The following is a 25,390-nucleotide window of genomic DNA, read 5'->3' on the forward strand; positions in this document are numbered from 1 at the left end:
GTTGCGCGCTCATCTCGCATTATTGGCCGAGGGAGCCGGCATACAGCTTCCAGGTCATGTGGCCAGCATGACAAAGCCGCTTCTGGCAAACCAGAGCAGCACATGGAAACGCCTTTTACCTTCCCGCTGTAGCGGTTCCTATTTATCTACTTGCATTTTGACGTGCTTTCGAACTGCTAGGTTGGCAGGAGCTGGGACCAAGCAACGGGAGCTCACCCCATCACAGGGATTCGAACCGCCGACCTTTTGATCAGCAAGCCCTAGGCTCAGTGGAGTGGTATATAGTTCATTAATATCATTCAAATCTTTCCAATAGCTTCACTGGATGGAGGCTGCATTTATAGTATTTCACCTCAAGCCAAATACTTCTTGCAACTGTGGAGAACCAGAGGGTCCTTGCCACAGGGCTATTACATGCTAAAGGAGGCTATGGATTGGGCATAACTATTCTCTCCACTGAGCTGAATGGAGAAGCCTGAATGGAGGAGTTCTACATGTTGGTCACAGATCACTCAGGGCTTTTGAGAAATGTGGTCCATCATTGGAATACACAGAATCAGAGACACAAATAAGAAATTCTATACAACATTACTGAAAACCAGTTTTATAAGTGCCAAATTATTACTGCCTTAAGAGCTGTTTATTTCAATCAGCATTTTATCTGGGTTGTTTGAATTTGTAAGCATTTGAGGCCACAAAAATATATCCTTGGTGAATTAAAAATCTTTCTAAAAGCCAGATTCTCATTTCATAAACCATCGCACACCAAGCAACAACTTTATCTGGTGATGTTTCCATTAAGATAAAATGAAAAGAACAAATACAAGAGCGCTTCCTAACGTACGTTGACTTGCAGTTTACTTACTTTCAGTACTAAGTTATTTACCAAAGCATTGCAATATAGCTACTCACGTAGCTAAAGGGGCCTTCATGTCCTTACTTTCACTTGCATATATCAGTGAAGAAAGCCCCTGCAGGCGGTCTCCAGGAAAACCCAGCAGGTTGATGATTTTGAGCAGGTTTGGGGGCACCATGGATATGCAAAGATGAAAAAGTCCATATCCAAAGCTAACAGCACCTTTCAGACGGTTTAGTGAATCCTCCGTTATGCTTTCTGCAGCAACATGATTATCATTTGCAGCATAAGAAGTCAAGGATTCCTGAGTTATCTTCTTCTGATATAATTCCTGAAGTGTATTAATGTCTGTATAGCATTTATTGTAGATTTTCCAAGCTTTTCTAAGGATCCACCCACCTTTTATATAAGCTGAGAAGAGAAAAGAAAAGAGTTCAGCCAAAGACAGCAGCTTTTCCAAACAGAGAATCAACATAATAATGGTCCCAGAACTGACCTGGACCCTGCAATCATAATCTGAGGCCCTTCTTCATGTGCTTTCTCCATGAAAGGTCCATGAGAACAGACCTTTTTCCGTTTGTGGAATGCTCTCCCCAGAAAGGTCTGGCACCTTCATTATACAGTCAAACCTCGTTTGTTCCGGAAGCCCGTTCAGCTTCCGAAATGTTCGACAATTGAGGCACGGTTTCCAATTGGCTGCAAGAGCTCCTTGCACTCAAGCAGAAGTTGCGCCGGACATTCAGCTTCCAAAAAACATTTGAAAACCGGAGCATTTACTTCCAGGTTTTCGGCGTTTGGGAGCCAAAATTTTCCAAAACGGAGGCATCTGGGAGCCAAGGTTTGACTGTACATCTTTAGGCGGCATGCAAAAACATTTCTCTTCTCCCAGACCTTGGGCTAATTAAACAATCTATGTATGACTTTTTAAACTGTGTGTGGTCTAGGGTATTGTTTGTGTTTGTTATTCAGGTACGTATTTTTGTTTTTTTATATTGTAAACCACCCTGTGATATTTGGATGGAGGGCAGTATAGAAATTTAATAAATAATAATACTAGTAATAGTCATTCATCAATACTGAACATCAACTTATTATACCTTTCCCCACAAGAAAAAAACTGTAGAACACACAAAGTGTTCCACTAACACAAGCACTTTTGGCTATGCAACGGAACTTCATTTCCTGTGGGCCCCCTAAATAAGTTCTGGGGGTTCCCCCAACCCTCCTCAGATATAGGGAAGCAAGGGGGTGAGGAGAGGGAAGGGAATTCCCATCGTACAGTCAAAAGTGCTTGTGCTAGTGGATCTGCTTAATGGACTAAAACCTAAAAAACCTTTCCAACTTATACATGTGCTCAAACCAATATGCAGGGATTCTGAAAACAGAAAAAGACTAAAGAAACTAAGCAGTTAGTATGTGATATTAAGAGGAGATTCTGGTTTTCGGAAGATTCTGCCAAGGGACTCAGAATATGTGGGGACATGTAGGGCCCAAAGAAAAAAATGATGTAGCATGCAAACTCTAACCATAAATCTTTACAATGGTTAAGTCACTATTCATTCCCAATTGCTTTGGATAGGCTGTAAACAATGAAGGAAGGAACAGTTTCTTTTTTAGAACTACCAAGCTATGAAAAATTAAGCTGTCTGTTGCAATAAAAACATTCTGACCAACAGCCATGATTCAGCTTTATTAAGAGGCTAAAGTTACTGCAAGACTGTGCAGTTCAACCACTTTCTGCTGCATAGCACATTTGGTTCTCGTGTGGCTCACCACAAGGCAAGTGTTTACACAATTTTGTTCAGCAATGCTGCAGTAAGCATGGAAGGGGGGGGTGGCAAATACATAGTCCTCGTCTCACCTTGGCCTGCACATCGACAGATAAAGGTCAAAAATGAGAGGTGCACTGCAGAGCAATCTTATATAGACGTGCTACGTTTTGCACTGAAATACTAGTTTTCAAAAAATAATCAGATATACATGTATTTCTTCAGTATGCACTAGATTTATTTAAAATATTCCTAATATCCAAAGGTGACACAAGAAAGTAAAAAAACACACACACACTGGATTCAGAATAAAGATTTAATATTAGAAGTCAGAGCTCACCCGAGAGTTCTTGTTTCACAAAAGAAAGCACAGCAAGATAAACTTGACAGTCTGCTACAATGATTTGTCTCTGCAGTCGATCAATCATGGATGGGGTAGCCTTTCGGCCATCAACCTGTTTGAAAGCCATGAAAGTAGGGTAGAAACATCCTATGAATCTTAAATTCTTCTAACTCAGGCAACATATTCTCCCTTGCAACAAGGTGGTCTTTAATTTCCCAATAGGGGCACACACAAAAACTGTGTGGAATTCTAACAAAGCACTGAAACAAAAGAGAATTGCCTATCACATTTAGAAAACTGTCTGTATGTTTGGAAACTAAAAATATTGTACAATTTCCATATGTTGCAGAGGAATACTTTCATATGTAAGAGCATTATGATAAGGAATGTATTGTCCATCCAACAGAAAGTGTGCGTACATACTTCCTGTCTTCTGCTCTAGCAGGTAAAAAAGTTCATTACTGGAACCATGAAACAAGCATATCTACTGTATTTCCCATTCCAGAGATTGCAACCTTTACTTGAAATCATTTTCTTATTCTGTGGAAGCATAGAAGGAGATGAGAGGCAGTAGCAATAAATAATAATAATAATTTATTATTTATACCCCGCCCATCTGGGTGAGCCTCCCTAGCCACTCTGGGCAGCTCCCAATCGAATATTAAAAACAATACAGCATTAAATATTAAAAGCTTCTCTAAACAGGGCTGCCTTCAGATATCTTTTTAAATTAGGAAAGCTGCTTATTTCCTTGACATCTGATGGAAGGGCATTCCACAGGGCGGGTGCTACCAAGAAGGCCCTCTGCCTGGTTCCTTGTAACTTGGCTTCTCGTAGCGAGGGAACTGCCAGAAGGCCCTCGGTGCTGGACCTCAGTGTCCGGGCAGAATGATGGGGGTGGAGACGCTCCTTCAGGTATACTGGACCAAGGCCGTTTAGGGCTTTAAAGGTCAACACCAACACTTTGAATTGTGCTCGGAAACGTACTGGGAGCCAATGTAAATCTTTCAAGACCGGTATTATGTGGCCCCGGCGGCCGCTCCCAGTCATTCTGGATTAGTTGCAGTTTCCGGGTCACCTTCAAAGGTAGCTCCATGTAGGCGAATTGCAGTAATCCAAGAGGGAGATAACCAGAGCATGCACCACTCTGGCGAGACAGTCCGCAGGCAGGTAGGGTCTCAGCCTGCGTACCAGATGGAGCTGATAGACAGCTACCCTGGACACAGAATTAACCTGTGCCGCCATGGACAGCTGTGAGTCCAAAATGACTCCCAGGCTGCACACCTGGTCCTTCAGGGGCACAGTTACCTCATTCAGGACCAGGGAGTCCTCCACACCTGCCCGCCTCCTGTCCCTCACAAACAGTACTTCTGTATTGTCAGGATTCAACCTCAATCCGTTAACCGCCATCCATCCTCCAACCACCTCCAGGCACTCAAACAGGACCTTCACCACCTTCACTGGTTCTGATTTGAAAGGAGAAACCCTTCAAATAAAGCCATGGTTAGCTTCATATTTTAGTTCGCTTTGGCATAAATAATCAGATTCTATTACGTAAATGCATATGCAGGAGTGTTTTAAAAGGAATGGATTAGAAAAGCAAGCAGTAATACCTGCTCATAGATTTCATAAAATGTTGGGAATATATATCACCTTTTTTTTATTCAAGTGCCAGAGGATGTCTTTTACCAAAAAAAAGTGATAATCTGAGGAGTGAGCACTGAGTTTAACAGGGTGTTCTGCCTGCTGTTCCTCTCCACAAAGTTCCTGCCCACCCTTGCCGCTCTGCAAAAGATGATGGATGGTGCATTTGCACACTGGTTACTGGAAAACAAAGACCTCCTCATATTCCCATTAGAAAAATATATGGAATAGTGAAACTAAACAAACCGCTCAGATTTTTATACACTCAACATTAATAATGCAGGATGTTCTCAAGGGAAGCCAAAGCTTCATTATTTATAGACTGTGCAGAGTGTTGCACTGGTCCACTGAACTAGCAAAGACAAACAGCATCCATGGGATACTTCAGCAGGATTACTAGCCAAAATTAATCATTCTGGTTTTGAAGAGGAGACGTGCCAACTACATGTATACAACAGGTGGTGGCAACTGAAGCGGAAATCCTCTATTAACTTATACCATCTGAAACAGTAATATATTAATTGTAATTTATTTTAAGTGCAAAAACATGTGCTTCAAATGTCATTTCAATTACAAGTGTCGGCTTTGCAGTCATAGACAAGTATCAAAGGTAAGCAGAGATCCACACAGATCTGTCAAGTCACAACACTGCAAATACCTGTATGAACCTGCAATTCAATGGTAATTGGTAACATCTGGATTAACAGATACACCTTCTTTGCTCTCCAAGACCTGCCTTTAAACTAGTGTGGGGAAAGTGAGGGGAAAGGATTAGGCTTCAATGGAGGAGGCCTGCACAAGTGGTAAAGAGGGGGGGAAATGAGATATTCCCGGGGGGGGGGATAAATAAGTTTGTCTGGGGTGTTGCGGGGGTGGGGGAAGAATCTGGGTAAGATTTTACTGTTTCAGAGAAACTGAAGGGCAAGTTACTTTGGAAGGTGTGATATTTGATGCTCATATTCCACCCTCTGCTCACTTTGAGATTTTGGGCAATTGCCTCATCGAGTTAGCATTCCACTTCCACCAGGAGCCACTGCGGAGTTCTATTTAGAGTTTTCCTAAACAGAAATTCTATTTAGTTCTCATGGCTGAGGATGCAGGCTTTCATGGACAGAGATGGGGTGCAGCAGAAACCAAGGGAAAGTGAAATAGGAGCGGATTAACAAGAGTGGGGCCTTGTAGCTATGGTCCCTCTGGTTTCAGGGGTTATCAGCTACCAGGGTGGATAAAAATCAATGATTTTTTTAAAAAAATCAAAAAAATCGGATTTTTTTGATTTAAATCGGATTTTTTTGATTTAAATCGGATTTTTTTGATTTAAATTGGATTTTTTTAAATAAAATGCTTTTTGAGGAAAACATATTACCATCCAAAGGTTATTCCATCATGAAATAAAGATTAGTTTTTTAATTATGTAGTATAAGGTTGTATATGTTTAATTTTGGGGGTAAATAAATTCCATTAATCCATTCACAATGTCATGCTCTTCCAGAGGTTTTTGTAAGATTATTGGGCAGTTTCTCTGCCTACAAGATATTATCACAGGTGCTTGGTTTACTTTTGCAGTTCTCAAAACTGAATTTGACTCAACAGAGATCACATGCCCCTTCTTCACAGCAAAAATGTTATAACATGAACAGAGTTGAGAAAAAGACCTTAATCCTATTGTTCTACAAACCTATGAATACAGAAGCAACCCCTTCAGTGCTAAGTTTCAAGAAGTTCAGTGAATAGAATAGAAACAATATTTTTCTGATTGTTTGGAGTGGACAGTATTTAAGTTTTTCATGTGTAGGCTGGGCTGACAGTCTAAGTTTCTTAAAATATATATATTTTGTTTTTGTTTAGCCAAATTAGTTAACAAACATGGATGTTTGTTTAAGCAAATAACATTTGCTGAAATGTTATTGTTTCAGTTGAATAAATCTATTTAAATTGTTATTATTAAGGTAATGATTATTTTTCTCCTTCCTAAGTACAACAGTAAAGTTGTCCAAATATGAATGATTAACCTATTAAACTGGGGATAAAAAAACTAATATGAAAAGTTGTTATTCTAAAAATCTTCATCTACTTGCATATTAAATTTATACCAGCAAGAATTAGTCTTTATGATTTAAATCAACTATGATTTAAATCAAGCCTTACTGACTAGTGATTTAAATCAGTTTGATTTAAATCAAATCCACCCTGTCAGCTACCACTGTCAACAACTCAGCAGGGCTAGCAAATAGAATGGAACACACTTCACAAAAAGAAGAAAGCCAAACTATTATAGATGGCCAATATCTACCAATGAGATGCCTAGTGGCGCTTGAAAGAAAGCTTCTAGGACAGCAAGACTATCCATATCAGGCTACATTTTTTGTCATGACAACCAGAAGCCAAGACCTTATCTATCAATTGCCATAAGCAGTCTGAAGTTGGAGCTTGTGACAAAATAAAGCCTTTAGGATCTCCTGCCTGGAGTTCCAAAGACCAAAGCTTGGATACCGATGCCTATTTGAACAGATGGCGGTTATGTATCCTGACAATTCTACAAAGTGGTAAATCACAGAGATGATGGGTAGAATGTAAGACAAGGACCTCAGAGACCAAGATTTAAATCTTCACTCCGCCATCAGACAGATATCTAGAAAGGAGGTGCCATATTAGCATGGGGCACATTAGTTAACATATTAGCAATGTTGCACTTACATTCTTCTTAATTTTGTTTTTAATGGTTTCTATAACTCCTGCTTCTTCACTCTCACACAGTTTTTCGGTAGCTTTTAAGTCCTCACACGCCAGCTGCATTTTTTCTTCTTCAAAAGTCATCATGGCATTCTGTTAAAACATAAAAAACCCACACACCCCTATTGAATCATAAAGTGACAACCTAATCTAAACCTGCTTACTGCTGCACAATCTAAGGATATTGTATAACAGTTTTATAAGCACTTGAAATAAGCTCACTATCTAAGACATATAAGCATCTCACCCATAGCAATACATTCAAAATGTCACTGTGAAAATGTGATGAGAAGTCAAAAATTTAACCATTAGCTACTGTGCACTGAATAAGTATTATAAAAGAGTACTGGGATGAAGGCTTCCCAATGGAAAAATGATATACAATTAACTGAAGACTTTCTTGGAATCATTACACACTTAATGTAATGGCCAAGGTCACAATTAACTTTGCTACCATGATTGTAATTCAGGAACAGAGAGCATGTGGCCCTCCAGATGCTGTTTGATTCCATTTCCAGCTCCAGCCACCATGGCTAGCAGTGAGATATGATTAATACAGTGGTCTAACAACTCCTGGAGAGCCACAGGTTTCCAATCTTGGACGTAGTACTTATCAGATTGGCCATTCCAATGCATCATCAGAACATGAATCTTTTCCCATATGGCATGTACTTACTCTGATACAGCTATCAGCTAACATCAGGAGACCACCATATGAGACTCTGGGAGTGAGGACACAGAGTCTAAATATTAAGACACTAGAAGATTGTGCTCTACTCTCACTAGATGCAAACTAATGTCAGTGTTCACGTATTTCCAACAGAGCATGAAGATTCTGTAGCATGCAAACTCCCTATACGGTCATACCTCGGGTTGAGTACGCTGCGGGTTGAGTACGTTCAGGTTCTGCACTCTGCGGACCTAGAAGTGTTTACTTCTGGGTTCTGTGCGCTTCGTGCATGCACAGAAACACTCTATCGCCGCTTCGCGCATGTGCGCTATCACTGCTCAGGTTGAGTACTTTTCGGGGTGTGAACGGCACCCCGGAACGGATTGGGTATTCAACCCGAGGTACCACTGTATATAATATTCATATTTGGCTATTAGTCTTGATGACCTGTCAAAATTATCATGGAATTCTTTTTAACAGCTTACAGTTCAGCTATTCCTGATAAGAGCATGTATATTCCCTACAACTTAACTCCTTGTACTTCCAGGCTTTTAACACAGACATAAAAAAGAAATAATCAAACCACTTTCCAACATAAATGAATACACATCACCAAGCTTAAATGTGTTACTGCCTGTTCTCATTATAAACCTATCAAGCAGAACTTACTAAGCATCATGATAGCTGTGCCTGCCCAGCCATTTTAAAAGAAATGTTAACCGAATGCCCACTGTCCATCCATCCACATTTTCTGTTTTTCTCCCAAAACTCCCATTAAAAAAACAGATGTTCCCATGAAAATTTCCAAGGGAAATAAAGTCTTCTTTCATCAAATTAAAAACAACAGGAGTTAGCAAACACTACACAGCAGCCATTGTCTCATTTGAATTTTCATAGTAATTCATCTTATTTTTGGCATAGCACTCATTCTTTTACACATTTAAAATTTGTCCTCATGTTAGGATAACAGGGTACAAAGCACACCTTTCCAAGGGCAAATTCGCTTCCCAAACTGCCGCATTACTCCAGTGCAACTGAGGTTGTTCAGTCCTTTGGACTCTTATTTCTGCTACCCGGAAGCAGGACAAGCAGTAGCAGAAGTGCCAGGGCTGCCATTGTTATTATTAATTTCACACTGATATCCCAGCATTCCACCCAAAGGAACCAGGTGATCTGGGTCTGGGAGTGCTTCAGCTCAAAGCTGAGCCCTTGTTTTTGGGTTAATGTTTGTAAATTTCCATCTCATGGACCCATACTTCTCCCACCCCAAATCATCCATAAATCACTTTTGCATCTTGGTTGGGAGAGCTTGAGACTGAAAGGGGAACTTCTCACTTTGCTTGCCTCTTGCTTTTACTACCCAACTTCTCAGACTTTGCTTCTTCCCGGACAGTGAGTGATGGTACTGCCTGTACAGGTGCACTCAAAGGCTGTTAGAGGTGCTGTGGCTTGGAATCTTCCCCCTGCTGAGCTTCTTCCTGCAATGCAGGGAGGTACCATAGCTGGGATCCAAACCCACTTCAAAGTGATCCCAGACAGGCCCTGACATTTCTGCCTTCGTTTCTGTATCTCTGCCTTCATTCTGGAGGACTTACACAGGACAAGTATTAGGGTGTGTGGGTATTTGAAGGAGTATTTCTTCACACTGATGACAATGCCTGCTCTCCCCAGGAGCCCACCACCAAGACATTGCTGTCTGGTGGTGGTGGGGCTATCAGAGCTGCTAAAGGTAATATTGCCCTCAACTAAACTGACCAACACTTCTGATAGATCCTCTGGGATCTCCTCCTTGTCTCCATGCCTAACAAGCTGATCTCCAGTACAGCTTCAGGCAGAGGCATATCCAGTGCTGCTCTACAAAAAGAGCAACAACAACAATAGCAGGCTGGAGATCTACTGCATATCATTGCTGCTCTTGCCTGCCATAGTAAATGTGCATGTGAGTTTGGTGGGGGGAGAATTCAATGGCCAAGTGTTACTCTGCCACTGCCACTGCCAACTGAACACCATGGACAAGCCTTCCAAAGTGTCCCACTTCAGCTTGGGATTCATCCAAACCTGCTGCACACCCAGGGTATTAACTCTGCCTTTATAGCTTGGCAGGTATCTGGGGTGGGGTGGCCAAATAAATAATGGCTAAGCAAATAAATAATGCTTAAGCAAGGCTGTTGAATTTATATACAATGCCAAACCATATTTTTAACAAACAAAAACTGTGGCTTCACATCATGGTTTGTTGTCAGAAAACAACCCATGGTTTGTCTACTGGGGCAGGTTCAGAAGTCCAAACAATGTTCTGCGGTCTAATTGAGCCAAGGCTCAGTGTTGTGTGAACCAGTCCAAGAAAAATCACAAATTAAAATAGTTATCTGCTTCTCCCAACATAACTGGGTGTTTCATACACAATTGAACTGAAATTACTGTGATACTGTGTTTGCTGAAAAGAGAAGTAATGTTACACAAACACTTTGTAATTGTTACTTCTATAGTTTCTATTTGTACAGATTCTCCTTCCTACCTACCTACCTACCTACCTACCTACCATCTCTTTTATGCCTCAAAGTCAAAAGCAAAATATTTACCCCTTTACTTCTGGATAGGGTAATTTCATCTCAGCTCCCACATATAGCAAATTTATTTCCCAATGCTTTTTCTAATGGATGTTTTGAATGACACAGGCATGCAAAGTGCTGCAGCTATATTTAGAATAGTAACTAAGCAAAAGCTTTTCAGGGCACAATGATGCTGTGCTGTGGTGTTACACTGGTTCAGCAAACCAGCTCAGATAAGCAAGGGTTTTTGGTGTGTGTGTGTGTTTTTTTATTTATACAAACCAAAAGGAAGCTATTCCTAAGAAAATATACTGCATTAAGCCTTTCCCTGACATGACAGCTGATGTTACTGGGACACTAGCAAAAATGTCAACACAGCTGCAAGTGGGATTTGCCCCATACTTCTTAGCTTCCCATGTACCCTGTTTCTCATATTTTAAGACATACCCATAAAATAAGCCATAGCAGGATTTTTAAGCATTCAAGGAATATAAGCCATACCCCGAAAATAAGACATAGTGATAGGCACAGCAGCAATGCTGGCCACGGCAGGAGGAGGAGGAAAAAAATAAGACATCCCTTGAAAATAAGCCATAGTGTGTTTTTTTGAGGAAAAAATAAATATAAGACATGTCTTATAATATGAGAAACACGGTAAATTCAACAACAGAAGAAAGTAGGACTAGTATATATGCACATTCTTAGTCTAAAGGTGCCATAAAAGCTTCTGCTGTCTTCACTATTTACCTGAAACCACCAAGTTTTACAACATTTATCATGGCATGTGCTTTCATGGACAAGGGTGTACTTTGCTTGATGCATCATTATCAGCGGCATCTCAGAGGATGGTTAAGGGGAAAAGTTACCTATTTTAATTTGCTCTAGTATGTAGTAACGACCAAACAATTCACTGTGCTACTGAAGGAACAGGTCTGTCTTAAAACTAGAGTTTATCATCAGATGTTGCACAGCTATTTTTTAAATGTATGTTTGAATTATTAGAAGATGATATGCAGTAAAAGTTCTAAGTTAGCAGCACAGCCAGCATGAACTGTGCATGTGCAGCCAGGTTACACAAAATTTTGGAAGTGTTTTTGCTAGCCACTAACAATGAACCTTCTTTTTCAAATTAAATAATTCTGTATCATACTACCAAGTGCAGAATTTACCAACATTAAAATACTTCTAGATCAGGAGTGGCGAAAAGGATCTGATGGGTGGGCCTTATCTGCCCTACCCACTGCAGGCCAAATTTGGCAAGTCAACAGGTCACCCACCTGTTACTTGATGTCAGGAGACACAGTGGAGTATTCTTCTCTACCTGCCTGCTGCTGCTGCCACCTGCCCACTCACAAGTGAAGTGCACAAGTTACTCTAAACAGCACTTTTGAGCCACTGATGAATGGAGATTAAATCCTGCTACCTTGACTGCATGAGCATGATCCTGTTCCATGTCCTCCAGTGATGTCAGCTGATAGGCAGGTGGTTGTGTTTTGAGAAAAATGGCCTTGCAAGCATATTGGACCCCCTGCATATATCCTGCATCACATTAATTTATTTAGACAATACAATACAATACAAAGGAACGCAAGACTATTTGTGCTCACTTACCAAAAAACTGACAAAGCTGGCCCCAAAACTCATTAATGGACTATGGTTTCTGTAAAAGAAAAAGAAAAAAGGTAAAATTACTACTTGTGTCAACATTCCATATTACTACTTGGGTGGAAGCACAAAATCTGATCAAACATCTTTGAAAAGAGCCAATATACACATCCAATCGTTTTAAAGTTGTGCTGGCGGGGACTATTGTTCTTTAATTTTCAGGATCACAATAAAGACCTGTTCTATTAAAAAAATCATCCAAAATTCAAATCCATGTTCCACTTTTACACAATATACTTGGATTTAATACATTTCCAGGATTTTCCAAATTCCTAGCATAAAATCAAACTCCTGATTGTATTTTTAACTAAACACAGAATACACACTAAATATGAACTAACTTAATGACTATATGAATTTAGTGCAGCAAGGAAAAGTTCTAGTCTGCAAGCCAACTGACAAATAATAACAAAAGAAGAAATGTGGTTTGCAGGCAGATGTTTCTTTGACATTTCCACCTGAAATCACACTGCTATGAAGCATCAAGCTATATTTTTGACAGAAAAGTGGCTTGCTTCATTAATGGTATGATCAGCTACAATGAAAATTACAAAAATATCCAAAGTTCTCCTAAAGAGCAAGTTTCCAGAATAATCCCATAAAGAGAGAATTACCATTTTTATCCTAAACACTAAAAACACATGGATAATGAGGGAAGGACCCCTATTTTCCAACAGCTGGTGTTATCAAGCACAAACTAAAGTCAGGTCAAGAAGCATTCCCAAATTACAAATCTGCTCTATCAAAAGAACAAATACCCCATTGATAGCAGGTCAGCTCATTTCCATTAGACTAGCATCTGAATTTTATGCCAGTACCATCTCTGGATTCACTCTCATTCTACTGAGGTCTCATCCAAGGGCTGCAAACGCTGGTTCAAGACAGAATGCTGCTCAGATAGTACATATATGCTGATCTCAGCTCCTTCATTTAGCTGTTAAGTAGCAAAAGTGACAATAGAGTTCCGTCAGGCTACATAATTTCTATGACACAGAGCTAACAACCCTTAAACTCCTTCTTTCTACGTATACCCAGAGGTACAGTGGTACCTTGGGTTATGTACCTGATTCGTTCCGGGGTGTGGTACGTAACCTGAAAAGTATGTAACCCGAACAAGCGCAAAAGTGCACTTCTGCGCATGCGCGAACTGCGCAAAACTGTTCTGCACATGCGTGCGCGCCAAACCCAGAAGTAAACGCTTCCAGGTCCGCTGAGTATGTAACCCGAAAAGTACGTAACCCAAAGCGTACGTAACCTGAGGTACGACTGTACAGCTAGATAATTTGGGACATTGGACTTAATGCTTTTGGGGTGCCTTTCAGTTGATCGTAGTCACTCTAAAACAGGGGTCAACAATCTTTTTCAGCCCTGGGCCGGTACACCATCCCTCAGACCATGTGGTGGGCAGAACTTTTTTTGGGGGGGGTGTCCTATGCCCCACAAATAACATACTGATTCCTAGACTGTCCGCGGACCTGATTGAGAAGGCGATTGGGCTGCATCCGGCCCGCGGACCTTAGGTTGCCTACCCCTGCTCTAAAAAGTACTTGTCACTTAAATTTATTTGCCTTAAATTGCCTTTTATAGTCATTGCAGAACTAAAACTCAAAACTGGATAGCCCTTCTAATCTAAGCTTGATGATTTGAAGTTATCATGCTGACAGCTAATAATAAGACAAACTGATTTCAGTATAATCAAAATATAGAAGGAATGAACTGGGAGTGTTGCATACATTACATAAATTCGAACAGTAAATTAGATACTTTCTACTCAGGCGTGAACAAAATATTTAATTGCCACAAAGTTAAGAAAAATTAACTGTTTCCCAGGAAACACAAATCTATTCCACAAGAGACCACATGAATTTTAATTAGCTGCCTGCAATAACAAGTCCCCCGCCCCCGGAACTTAATTAGGACATTAAATAATCAGATGAACAAAAGAAATGCCTGAAAGGTCATCCTTCGTTACTTCGTTACTTTATCTCTCTCTCTCTCTCTCTCTCTCTCTCTCTCTCACACACACACACCCTATGCAAATTCATATACCTAAATTAGGTATACAGTAGAATGTACTTAAATCTAAACTTTCAGATAATCTTGGGAGGAAGGGGAGGTTGCAAAGGGGAAGACAGGGGGAAACTACTGTTTTGCAGCCATTTTCAACAGAACTGTCAACTTTGGCCTGATCACGGCACTCAGCAGCTAGATTTTACTCTATGCCAAATTTCAGATGGTTTGGACAAATGACCTGGAGCTTATTAGCATTCAGCACTTATAATTGATTAATGCCTTTTGATTCCTTCACTGAGCATGTATAATTTAAACAGAAATCAGAGTGAAATGGAATTCAGCTAGCATGCTACTGCAGAAACACGTTAACTGACCCTTACATGTATGTGCTACTTCATATAAGATGTACTGTATATGACTGGCACATCATACAATGACCACTGTGCTTTCCCTTCAACTGTTTTCATTTCATCCAATTCCAGACCAATTCCACAACTGGTTTCTGCTCAAAAACAGCTGTCTTTTTCTTTCTTATTTCAATGTGTGGAGTTCAATATTGCACTATATAAACATTCCATCTATGCAAGCATTTCAGCTCACCAGACAGCACAATCCTTCCTCCCCCCCCCCCATGAGCTCTTCTGTAGGTTCCCCAACCCCACCATGGGGGGGCACAGGGGGAGGAGAGAGGAGAAGAGCCCCACTCCCCAAGAGGAAGTCCTTGCACTCAGTTTCTGCTGATGGAGCTGTTGTCCAGTGAATCTTTAAAAGAAAAAGAAAAAGCATGCCTCCTGTCAGTTATATTTTCCACAGCTATGAGCAGGGTTTGGAGGAAAGCAGCTCATATTAATATCTTTATCTTTTCCAGCCTTTTTGATGGTTTTCGTTCAGCACTATTTTCTTGATAAGGCTGCATGCCTTTGAACTACAGATCTCCATAATGGGATTTACTGGCTAGAAAAGAGAGCAATTCCATATTGGCTAATCCTCTCCTGAAAGGTGGGGGCACATGAGGGATGAAAAGAAAACACTAATACAATATAAGAAACACTAAAATATTAAAGTAATGGTATTCTTACTACACATTTTTACAAAAATTAGAAAGCTATTTGGAAGCAGGCAGATTTCCATCATGCTTAAACAATCTCTGTAGAATTGGGCAAATAATAAAACCTACAAGCAGAACCTACAACAATTTGTTGAAGTCCTCTTGTTCATTTTTCCAGCCATTTTCCAGGGCACTCCATTTCACTTCCACTCCTTCCCACCTACGGTATCTTTTATGCCCCTTTAGCAGAAGTATTGAGTTTACACAAGTACAAAAAAAAATCCCCAGAGGCAGGGTAGGGACCACCAATACCTCTCTCTTTTTTCTCTGTGGCCCCTTTGTGGCTAAAAACACGTTGTCACTCACTAGCACAGTTTGCTATTACAGTGAAGAATGCTATTCTAGGTGTGTTTGGGGTTCTTTTTATTTTATTTTATTTTATTTATGAAACATTTCCTGCAAAGCACCTCAGAGAGATTTCACGTTGCAATAAAAATACTCATAAAAGGACATATATAAATACAATTGCAATGTAATACATGTACTGACTGGAATAGGTCTCCACATAGAGGGCTTGCTGAAAGAGTTTCATCTATAAAAAGAAACTCATGAGAAAGGGTAAACCTGCATCTTGTGCTTATTTTACTTATGTGATCGTAGCTTTGCATGGGTGGGGAGAAATAAATAAATATATGGGGAGCGGAGGAAGCCCACTTGCCATTTATTTGGCACAAAGCTGTGATCATGGGCATACTTGACTTTGGGAAGGCGGTGTGAGGGCTCTGGCAGTTTCCTAAAACAGAGCATAAGATTTTACTGAATTGCCAATATGTTGAGATATTGTGGACTACAGCTGCAGTTGGCAATAGTCTTATCAACAGATGTCAAAAGCTTTTCAAAAGACATCAAAGACTTTTTAAAAAGAGGGCTGCCATGAACCTCAGCCTGTTCCTCAATTTACACGATAACTACAACTTATATGTATCTGAGGGAGTCTTCTCCTTCCATCCTCTTCCCCCATTTCCTCTACATAATGACCAGACTTGAGCACCAATTATTTTCAGAGCCCTTCAATGAACAGGAGCACCCCATTAATTCCAAAAGGGAAAGCACACTTATGCAAGCAATCTCATATGTGCAGATAATGCTTTCTTTGTTGAAATTAATGGTTCTAGCATAAAACAGCAGCAAATTTTCATGTAAGCACTGGAATCATTCTGTAACCAATACTGCTGCTACTACAATTCTTTAAATTGTACCAAATGTTTATTTTACACTCTGCTCATTTCATTTTTCATTACATTACATTCTGTTCTCAAAGTTACAGCTCACTAACATAGAACAAAAACCAGAATAACCCTTTCGATTTTTATAGAGGACAGAACTCAAGTTAGCTATTTGTCGGATATAAGCAAGCAAGGAGATTGGTGTACTAGCTTCGTGGCAGAAACAATAAGCTCAGAGGGCTAGCAAAGAAGCTGTACCCTGAAAAATCCAACAGGTATGAATTAATTAAGGGTACAATCCAACTATAATTGAGCTCTTGGAAGAGAGTGAGCTCTAGCTAGCTGCAACACAGAAGAACAATGATCTACTAGTAACACAGGTGTTTTCGAGCACAATTCAAAGTGTTGCTGCTGACCTTTAAAGCCATAAACAGCTTCGCCCCTGTATACATGAAGGAGCATCTCCACCCCCAATGTTAAGCTTAGACACTGAGGTCCAGTTCTGAGGGCCTTCTAGCAGTTCCCTCATTGCAAGAAGTGAGGTTACAGGGAACCAGGCAGAGGGCCTTTTCGGTAGTGGCACCCGTCCTGTGAAATGCCCTCCCACCAAATGTCAAGGAAATAAACAACTATCTGACTTTTAGAAGATATCTGAAGGCAGCCCTGTATGCGGAAGTTTTTAATATTTGACATTTTATTATGTTTTTATATGTGTTGGAAGCTGCCCAGAGTGGCTGGGGCAACCCAGTGAGATGGGTGGGGTAGAAATAACAAAATTATTTGTTATTATTAAAGATTTTAACTTGTGAATCCCCCAAAGCTTTGGTTCTTAGTTCTAATACTATCATGGCAATGAGATAGTAAATTCTTGTTCATTTTTATAACTGTTAGTTTCCATTTCATCTTCCTAACTACCGGTAGTTTTGCATTTGCTGACACTCTTAATTTGCCTTCTTACTCTCATATCTTCTCTTATCATTATTACTCTGACCCCCAGCAACTATGTTAATGCTATTTTTCACTCTTACACCAATCAACATTACTAAATGCATCTCCTCAACCCCCATCTCAATCACACAAAATTATCCTCTGATCTGTACATTCTCCATCAGGATATGGAGCTGTTTACTCACTTTGTTGGCAGTGACAGTGACCCTTATCGGAAGAAACAGATGCTGTATTGAGCAATGACAGAAATAAAAAGGGGGGGTGCAATTTTGGAGAGAATAATGGAGGTAAGAAAAGAATATTTGTCAGGAATTAAAAGGTGTGAAAGACAAAAAGCAGAGCCGGGTGTGTTTCTGTCACTGCTAGAAGACTCTTGACGGAGTGAGTGAGTGCACTTAAAACTACTTTAATTGAATGTTTCAATTACTTCTACACTTGTTTTGATGCTCAACAACAATTTAACAAACCTTTTTACATTATTGCATTGCCCCAAACTGTCCATTATTTCAGTCAGCTTAGAAGAGACTTAAAGCTTTGACACACCTACCCCTTCCTGACATGACACTGAGCAATTTCCTATGAACATGTACTTTAAGTGACTGTTCTATACAAGTGGGGTTAATGGACTAGTTCTAGTTCTGAAAGGCAGCAACCTTGGTTCCAACTCTCAGAAGTCTCACTCTGTTCCATCACCAAGGGTCCTCACCCGTATGTTCAAGCTTCCCGGAAGGGTGGGGGTGGGGATTAACTTCAAGGTTACAAGCCTCTCAGGCCAGAAGTGGTTGGAAAAACTATAGGAGCAGCAGTAGGACCCCGGGATGGTTAAAAAGGTAAAGGGACCCCTGACCATTAGGTCCAGTCGTGACCGACTCTGGGGTTGCGCGCTCATCTCGCATTATTGGCCGAGGGAGCCGGCGTATAGCTTCCAGGTCATGTGGCCAGCATGGCAAAGCCGCTTCTGGCAAACCAGAGCAGCACATGGAAACGCCGTTTACCTTCCCGCTGTAGCGGTTCCTATTTATCTACTTGCATTTTGACATGCTTTCGAACTGCTAGGTTGGCAGGAGCTGGGACCAAGCAATGGGAGCTCACCCCGTCACAGGGATTCGAACCTCCGACCTTGTGGTCAGCAAGCCCTAGGCTCAGTGGTTTAACCACAGCGCCACCTGGGATGGTTAAGTCCATTCAAATTCAACCATGGGGTGTGGTGCTCATCTACACATTTCAGGCCAAGGGAGCTGGCGTTTGTCCACAGACAGCTTTCCGGGTCATGTGGCCAGCATGACTAAACTGCTTCTGGTGCACGGAATACCGTGATGAGTGCCAGAGCATACAAAGGAGGAAAGCCACTCTCCATTTATTTATTCCCCCCACCAACCTGCACAAAGCAGCAACCGCGGGCTTACCCAGCTTTGGGAAAGCAGTGTAAGGACTCTGACAGAATCCCAGAGCCCTCATGGTGTCATCCCAAAGCTGGGTAAACAATTATTAGGCTTTGGGAAGGACATGGGAGGACTCTAGGACCCTGTCAGAGCCTTTGCGCCTCCTTCCTTAAGCTGGGCAAGCGGCTCACTACTTTGCAGAGGGGGGTGCAGTTCTGGGGGTTCCTGGCTTTAAGCCATTTTGCTTATATTCAAGATGGCCAGGAATCTAACCCACCACATAACATGTGAGTTAGCTGTACTGCTATTTGCCATATGCAAAGAGGTCGCTCTGTTGCTATCCCACCTCACTTGGTGGGATGCCATGCCATCCTAGGATAGAGTACAATGGGTCAAGTGGGGTATAGGTATGTTAAAGTGCTGTGTGAGAGTTTTGAGTGATGCTGGAAGCTGGGGACAGAGAAACATGTCTTGTTCTGAGCTGGACTTGAGGCTCCCCTGGAAAACTAATGGGGAAGCAAGATCTGTTGGGGGTGTTAATGTTGTGAACCCCTCCATCTTACGTTCAGGTGCATGTATGTGTAAATATAAAATGATATATCCTTAAGACATCACACTCACCACTGACCATTCCAACCCTGGGTAAGTGCACCCCTGGAAGCTCTTGCTGCTTGGAGACTGGGGTAGCATGCAATATACAGCAAGAAAGAATTACAATGATTATTATACCATTTGACTTACAGTATTCTATATTCTTCATAAATCATCTCTTTCCTTGGGTACAATTTTTTCTATTCAGAAGATAAGTCAGAAAGCCCCAGGCAAAAACCACAAATAAATAGGAGAGCTGGGATTTTAGGAAAACTGTTTTGTGAAATCTGCTTTGTGTCCTATCTTCCATAAAGGTAAAGGGACCCCTGACCATTAGGTCCAGTCGTGACCGACTCTGGGGTTGCGCGCTCATCTCGCATTATTGGCCGAGGGAGCCGGCGTATAGCTTCCAGGTCATGTGGCCAGCATGAAAAAGCCGCTTCTGGCAAACCAGAGCAGCACATGGAAATGCCGTTTACCTTCCCGCTGTAGCGGTTCCTATTTATCTACTTGCATTTTGACGTGCTTTCGAACTGCTAGGTTGGCAGGAGCTGGGACCAAGCAACGGGAGCTCACCCCGTCACAGGGATTCGAACCGCCGACCTTCTGATCAGCAAGCCCTAGGCTCAGTGGTTTAACCACAGCGCCACCTGCAGCAACACAATTAGCAAATCCTGGAAGTGATTAATACTTTCTATCATTTCCGTTACAACTAGCTGAGAGTAGGCAGCAACTAACGGCAGCCACCCCCAAATCAACTTTTGATTTCCCTTTCCAATTATTAGATCCCGGTTTGCATTGGATCATCTACTCAAATCAGATGCTATTTGCAACACGCTGAAGCAATTGCTGAAACTCTTTAATTTCAGAGGAGAAAACTGAGACATCATTTCTTTCTGCCACCATTTCTTCCTGTTAGCTGGGCTCTTCTAGTTTCTACCTCTGAGGTCCACAGAATAGAGAAGGTTGTCTGACCTATATTAATAGTGCTGGTAGAGTTATAACACATGTTTTTTCTCAGCTAAGATCAACTGAAGGATTCCAATTTCCCATTGGTATATACAGTACTTTACTATCCACTTATCTAAATATCACAATAATTTTGGGACACATATGCCACTTCCCACATCTCAGCTGTTACTGCTTCCTAAAGTCTTTCCTGGAAGTTAAGGAAAGGATACACAGACATACACATACGTTCATGAGTCAAACTTTGATGTAACAAATATATCTGATATGTTCCTGATTTATGAGTAAACAGGTATACCAATTATCAACAGCAGCACTCCTCTGACTGATTATTAGTAATTGTTTATGTAAATAATTTAGATGTTTTATGTGAAATTGACAGAAAGCATTATTATGCTGTTATAGTGGTTCTAAAATCACATATACCAGTTTAAGATCAGATTAGTTTCCTCAAATGAACAAATTAAATATGAAATAAAAGGTGAAACAGCTATTTAGACTCAACTCTGCAAAGCAACTTCCTCAGATAATAAGATAATGATTTCTTCCCTCTTTTTGAAGTACAGGATTCTTGAAGTGTTTAAAAAAGCACTGATTTTGATGTAGGTTCGAAGTCTGTCAAACCTACATCCCATCCAGCTGGCACTGCTGTACACTGGGTGTTCAATACCCAGCTGTGTTTACAGCTCTTCCAAGGTAAAAGTCAGGACACAGTCAAATACCTGCCAGGATACAAAATGCACTGAAGTATACATTTGCCCCTCAAAAGAAAAAAGATTATTCTTTCATACTTCAACTTGCCTAGAGCTCAGTCTTTGCATAATGAAGATCACAGGAGAATAATTACATGAACTGGTCTCATTCCTCAAAATCATAAGAAATCTATTTTGTGCAATAGAAACAGCAGAAATGGAATGCAATGTATGGTTTTTCTAGAGGATTTTTTTTTTAGCTTGCTAGAAAACATTTGCTGAGCAAATGTATTCTTAGTAGAGCTTCTAGTACAGTAGTTGGTATGCTTTATACACACGTATTCAGTACAAAATGAGGCCAAAACAACATCCGCCAAGTAAATTGAGGCCTAAAGAAGTCATAGTTTGTTCCCCCATACACACCCAGTCCCGTAGCATCCCTTGCACCCGTTCTTTCCAGTCCCCTTACGATTTTGTAAAGCTGGTATACTATTTATAACTTGACACTGAAAGTTTGATTGGGGGGCATCTACAGGGGCATACATATCCCTATTTTGCCTGCAAGACCAACCAATGAGATAACTTTAAAAAACTTAAAACAACATAAACTATATTAATATATGTTACAGGTAGGTAGCTGTGTTGGTCTGACGTAGTCGAAACAAAAAAAAAAACAAAAAAAAAATCCTTCCAGTAGCATTTTAGAGACCAACTAAGTTTGTCATAGGTATGAGCTTTCGTGTACATGCACACTTCTGCAGATACCAAGAGATTCAGTCAGCAGAAGTCATGAGCTCAGCAATAAAATCAGATTCCATTCTTCTTCTTTGGCCATCACTTGTAGCCAAGTAAGATTGTCTTCCATAAACATGGTTTTAACAATGAGTCCGTAAGTGACTGTGGAGGCCAATTCTGGATTCACACGTTTCCGGGCAGGAGTTAATCACAGATGAGATCAGCAATAAAATCAGATTCCATTAAACTAGCTAGACAGGGGAGAACTTTCATTCCTGTCTAAAAGCTGCAATGATAAGCCCTCGACAAACTGAAGTAAATTGTGAGTTCTAAACTGAATAAAACTAATAAAGACATTTCCTTTTTGAGATAATTGTTAAAATCTGAATGGGATGGCTCTGAAGACAAAAAAGGTTTTCTGCAAGAATGTTTGATCAATTTCAAGGTCCCTCTGACGCAGCAGCTTTACTGAAGCTGAGCAGGTTGTCAGTGCCTGAATGAGAGGTCACCTAGGAACCCAATATAAATTGACTTAAGTTATATATTTCATCCCTTTTGGATTATGTATGTAACAAAGACATTAAAATAAGCAAACAAAGTATGTGATGCAGGAAGGCTGACAAGTGTATTTTTGCTGGTTCAAAGAGGAACAGGAAGGACTAAGCATGAACTTAACAATTTTATGCTGAAATAAATCTCAAGGAATTCAGCAGAAAACACTTCCAAGTGAATGTTTTAGAATCGGGGCGTAAGGATATAGTTCTTCACATTTTACCAAACTTTAAATGTACCAAAACTTACTTTGGCTAACAAAAGTATCTGTGAAATTGTACACTGGGAAAACAAAAACATACTGAAGGGGGTGAAATGGGGAAGGAAAAAAGTCAACTAAGCAGATAATATGCTCTGCTGAACTGAAATAAAAGAGTGTAATAGAAGATGACAGTACTCTTCCCCCAAATGCTTACAGGATGCAAGGAAATGCTCTCATTAAGAAGATACACAGCATTTGTGCTTAAAGCTTCTCTCTCTTCAGCAGAATCTAGGTGGAATAAAAAGAACTACACTATGCGATCTTAGTCATGCTAAAAGAAAGACTTTTCTGTGAAAGGCTGTTATGACCTCAATGCTTTTAGAGTTGGGACTAATTTCTTGAAATGAAGAAATAATTCTCATAAGGTTGCTTGCTAATCTTGGTTTGGTGACCATTTATCTCACATTGATTTAGCTGATGTTGACTCCCCTGCCAGTACCCTAATATGATGGCTGTCTCAAAGTATTGTCTCTGGGATCTCCAGTCATGCTTAACGTCTGGCCTATTTTGCTCTGAAGAAGCTTTGTTGCTTCTTCTTACTGATAGTGCCTGTCCTTCCCTGCAAGCCCTGTTTAGTGCTCCTGTTGCACCTAGGTAAGCAGGCCTGTGATCAGCCATTTGCCACCTGCATAAACTACCGTGCCATCTCTACATCCTGTATGAGCCAATTTCCCACCTCCCCTCCCGGTTTACTCTCCAGTCTTTCACAGAAAGTCATGGGCCCCTCCAAAGTTGATGGGCATTGCCATTCAGATTGTGTGTGTGCACCATGTCATGTGATTGATTATGCAGGATGGGGTTTACCTGCCCCCCTCCAAATATTTTATTCAAGTTGGCACCTCTGCTGGAAGTTTCTACCAATTCCCATTTTATAAGTTAAATATTAGGGAATAGCTACCCCTGAAGTCCAACAGATATTTCGCAGTGGGGAGACAAATAAACTGGGATGAATGTAAGAAACACAGAAAAAGGAAATAAAATGAATATGTAATTGTGATGTGAAGTCTCACAATTTGTGGGCAAGTCATGAAGTATCTACAGTCAACAAGGCAAAGTAAGGGAGATTAACTGTAAGCAAACCAATAGGCACCAGTGGCTGTAGTGAGAGAAGAACTAATGGATTCCCAGCAGGAAGAGATTTTGGAAAGATCGAAACAAAGGCCACCATGCAGAATTTCAGTTTTGTTGTGAAGAGGGTCATCATACTGGTGTCAAAGTGGTACCCAGGAGTACTTCATTTAGCACTTATTCCAAAGGTCTATAAAATTGATTGAATTTTTTTATTAAACTGTTGGGGAGGAATATAAAAACTACCGTACTGAGAGTGGAGGAAAAACTACTGAAATAAAACCAACAACTACTGAATGTGTGAGGTAATACAGCATAGGGAAAGTACCCAAGACACAAGCAAGGGAGGGAGGAACCATAACAAGACTCTAATTTGTTTGTGGGGAAGAGAAGTTATGTGGCTTATACTGAAATACCTATACCTGTATCCACCTGGCTGTTACGTTGCTTCTACATTAGTACATTTCTCTAGAATTGTCATCTTTTCTTCACACCATTTTCATAGAAGATCCAGTTTGGTTGACAAATCATTGTACTGTATTATAGAGTGATTTTAATCTTCACATGTTTCTCAGACTCAAGTTGTATCACTTTTTAAATTACAATTTAAACCCAAATGCATTACCAGACGACACTAGTGTGGACAAGCAAAGTGCTACTGAGGCTTTTCAGAACACCTATACCTTTAATTAGAAGTATCCTGCTTACAGGTTCTGTCCCTTCATTACTTCCTGCCAAGCATACACAGCTCTTGTTCCTAGAAATAGTTTAATTAGTTCTTTTTCTCATTGTTTTGTTTATTTTTCCCCTTTATTTTATGTGAAATTGAGAAGAGAATTATGAGAGGAAATCACTGATTAAAGTTCCTATTGGAACTGATAATAAGGGACAACTAAGTGAAGCTGCTGAAGCAATAATTAAGAAGCTATTCATCAGCAATCCCACTGCTCCACTCAATAGGAGCCAAAAAAAGGATCAAAGCCTTCAAGTAGGAAGCTTTGGAAGAGACCTTTGCTTATGAATATATATTACAGAAAGATCGTAGTCAAGGGGAATAGCATTGCTGGGTAATATAGCACTGTATGAAGTGCAGTCTTCATTTTAATTCTGCTTCCCACTGACTTCAGTGTGACTGAGGCATAACCTTTCTGTAGAGCTCTGATGTGGAAGTAACATTAGTTGCAGTCAGTGCACAACTCCCCCCCCCCCACATATACCATTACCAGAATAAGACCAGCCACCACAAAGCAGCACACTGGGCACATTCCACCAAAGAATTGCCACTGTGCAGTCTCTATAAACTAATGGTTTTTATACAATCCCCCACATATATTGTAGTGTATATGAATGAACTTCTATCGGCAGCAGTGTTAGGTGGATGGTGTCCAATGCCTTCCTGGACAGAAGAAGCAACCCGCTTTCCACCACTGCTTAACCACAGTTTAGAGATCAGTCCCAGGATCTGCTTTTAATGCCAATGTTCAGTCCTGAACCCTGTGAAGTTATTAAGCATCTTCAAGTATGTGCAGAGTGGCTTCTTTCTTTCACCACTAACCACAGTTGATTGTCACATATATCTGGGTCTAAGCATTCAAAGAAAGATACAGGACACTGGGGGGGGGGAATCAAAATTACAGTGGCCTAAGAAAATAAGAGATCAGATCATGATCTG

At 40.6% G+C, this 25,390-nt stretch overlaps 1 protein-coding gene across 2 annotated transcripts in view; it reads right to left on the reverse strand.

The window, feature by feature from the left end:
* The window catches only part of TTC39C (tetratricopeptide repeat domain 39C), a 44,651-nt gene that overhangs the window by 18,224 nt on the left and 1,037 nt on the right, over positions 1 to 25,390 (reverse strand). Inside the window, exons 2-5 of one of the 2 annotated variants that reach the window (XM_035125140.2) lie at positions 12,179 to 12,227; positions 7,310 to 7,438; positions 2,966 to 3,080; positions 913 to 1,267 (exon numbers count right to left, since the gene is read on the reverse strand). In XM_035125140.2, coding sequence (XP_034981031.1) covers positions 913 to 1,267; positions 2,966 to 3,080; positions 7,310 to 7,438; positions 12,179 to 12,227 — 648 coding nt within the window. Of the gene's footprint in view, positions 1 to 912; positions 1,268 to 2,965; positions 3,081 to 4,621; positions 7,274 to 7,309; positions 7,439 to 12,178; positions 12,228 to 25,390 lie in introns of those variants that run through there. The other variant, XM_035125141.2, reaches the window with a different exon arrangement.

This window comes from Zootoca vivipara, chromosome 8, assembly GCF_963506605.1.
Source record: "Zootoca vivipara chromosome 8, rZooViv1.1, whole genome shotgun sequence".
Taxonomy (NCBI): Eukaryota; Metazoa; Chordata; class Lepidosauria; order Squamata; family Lacertidae; genus Zootoca; species Zootoca vivipara.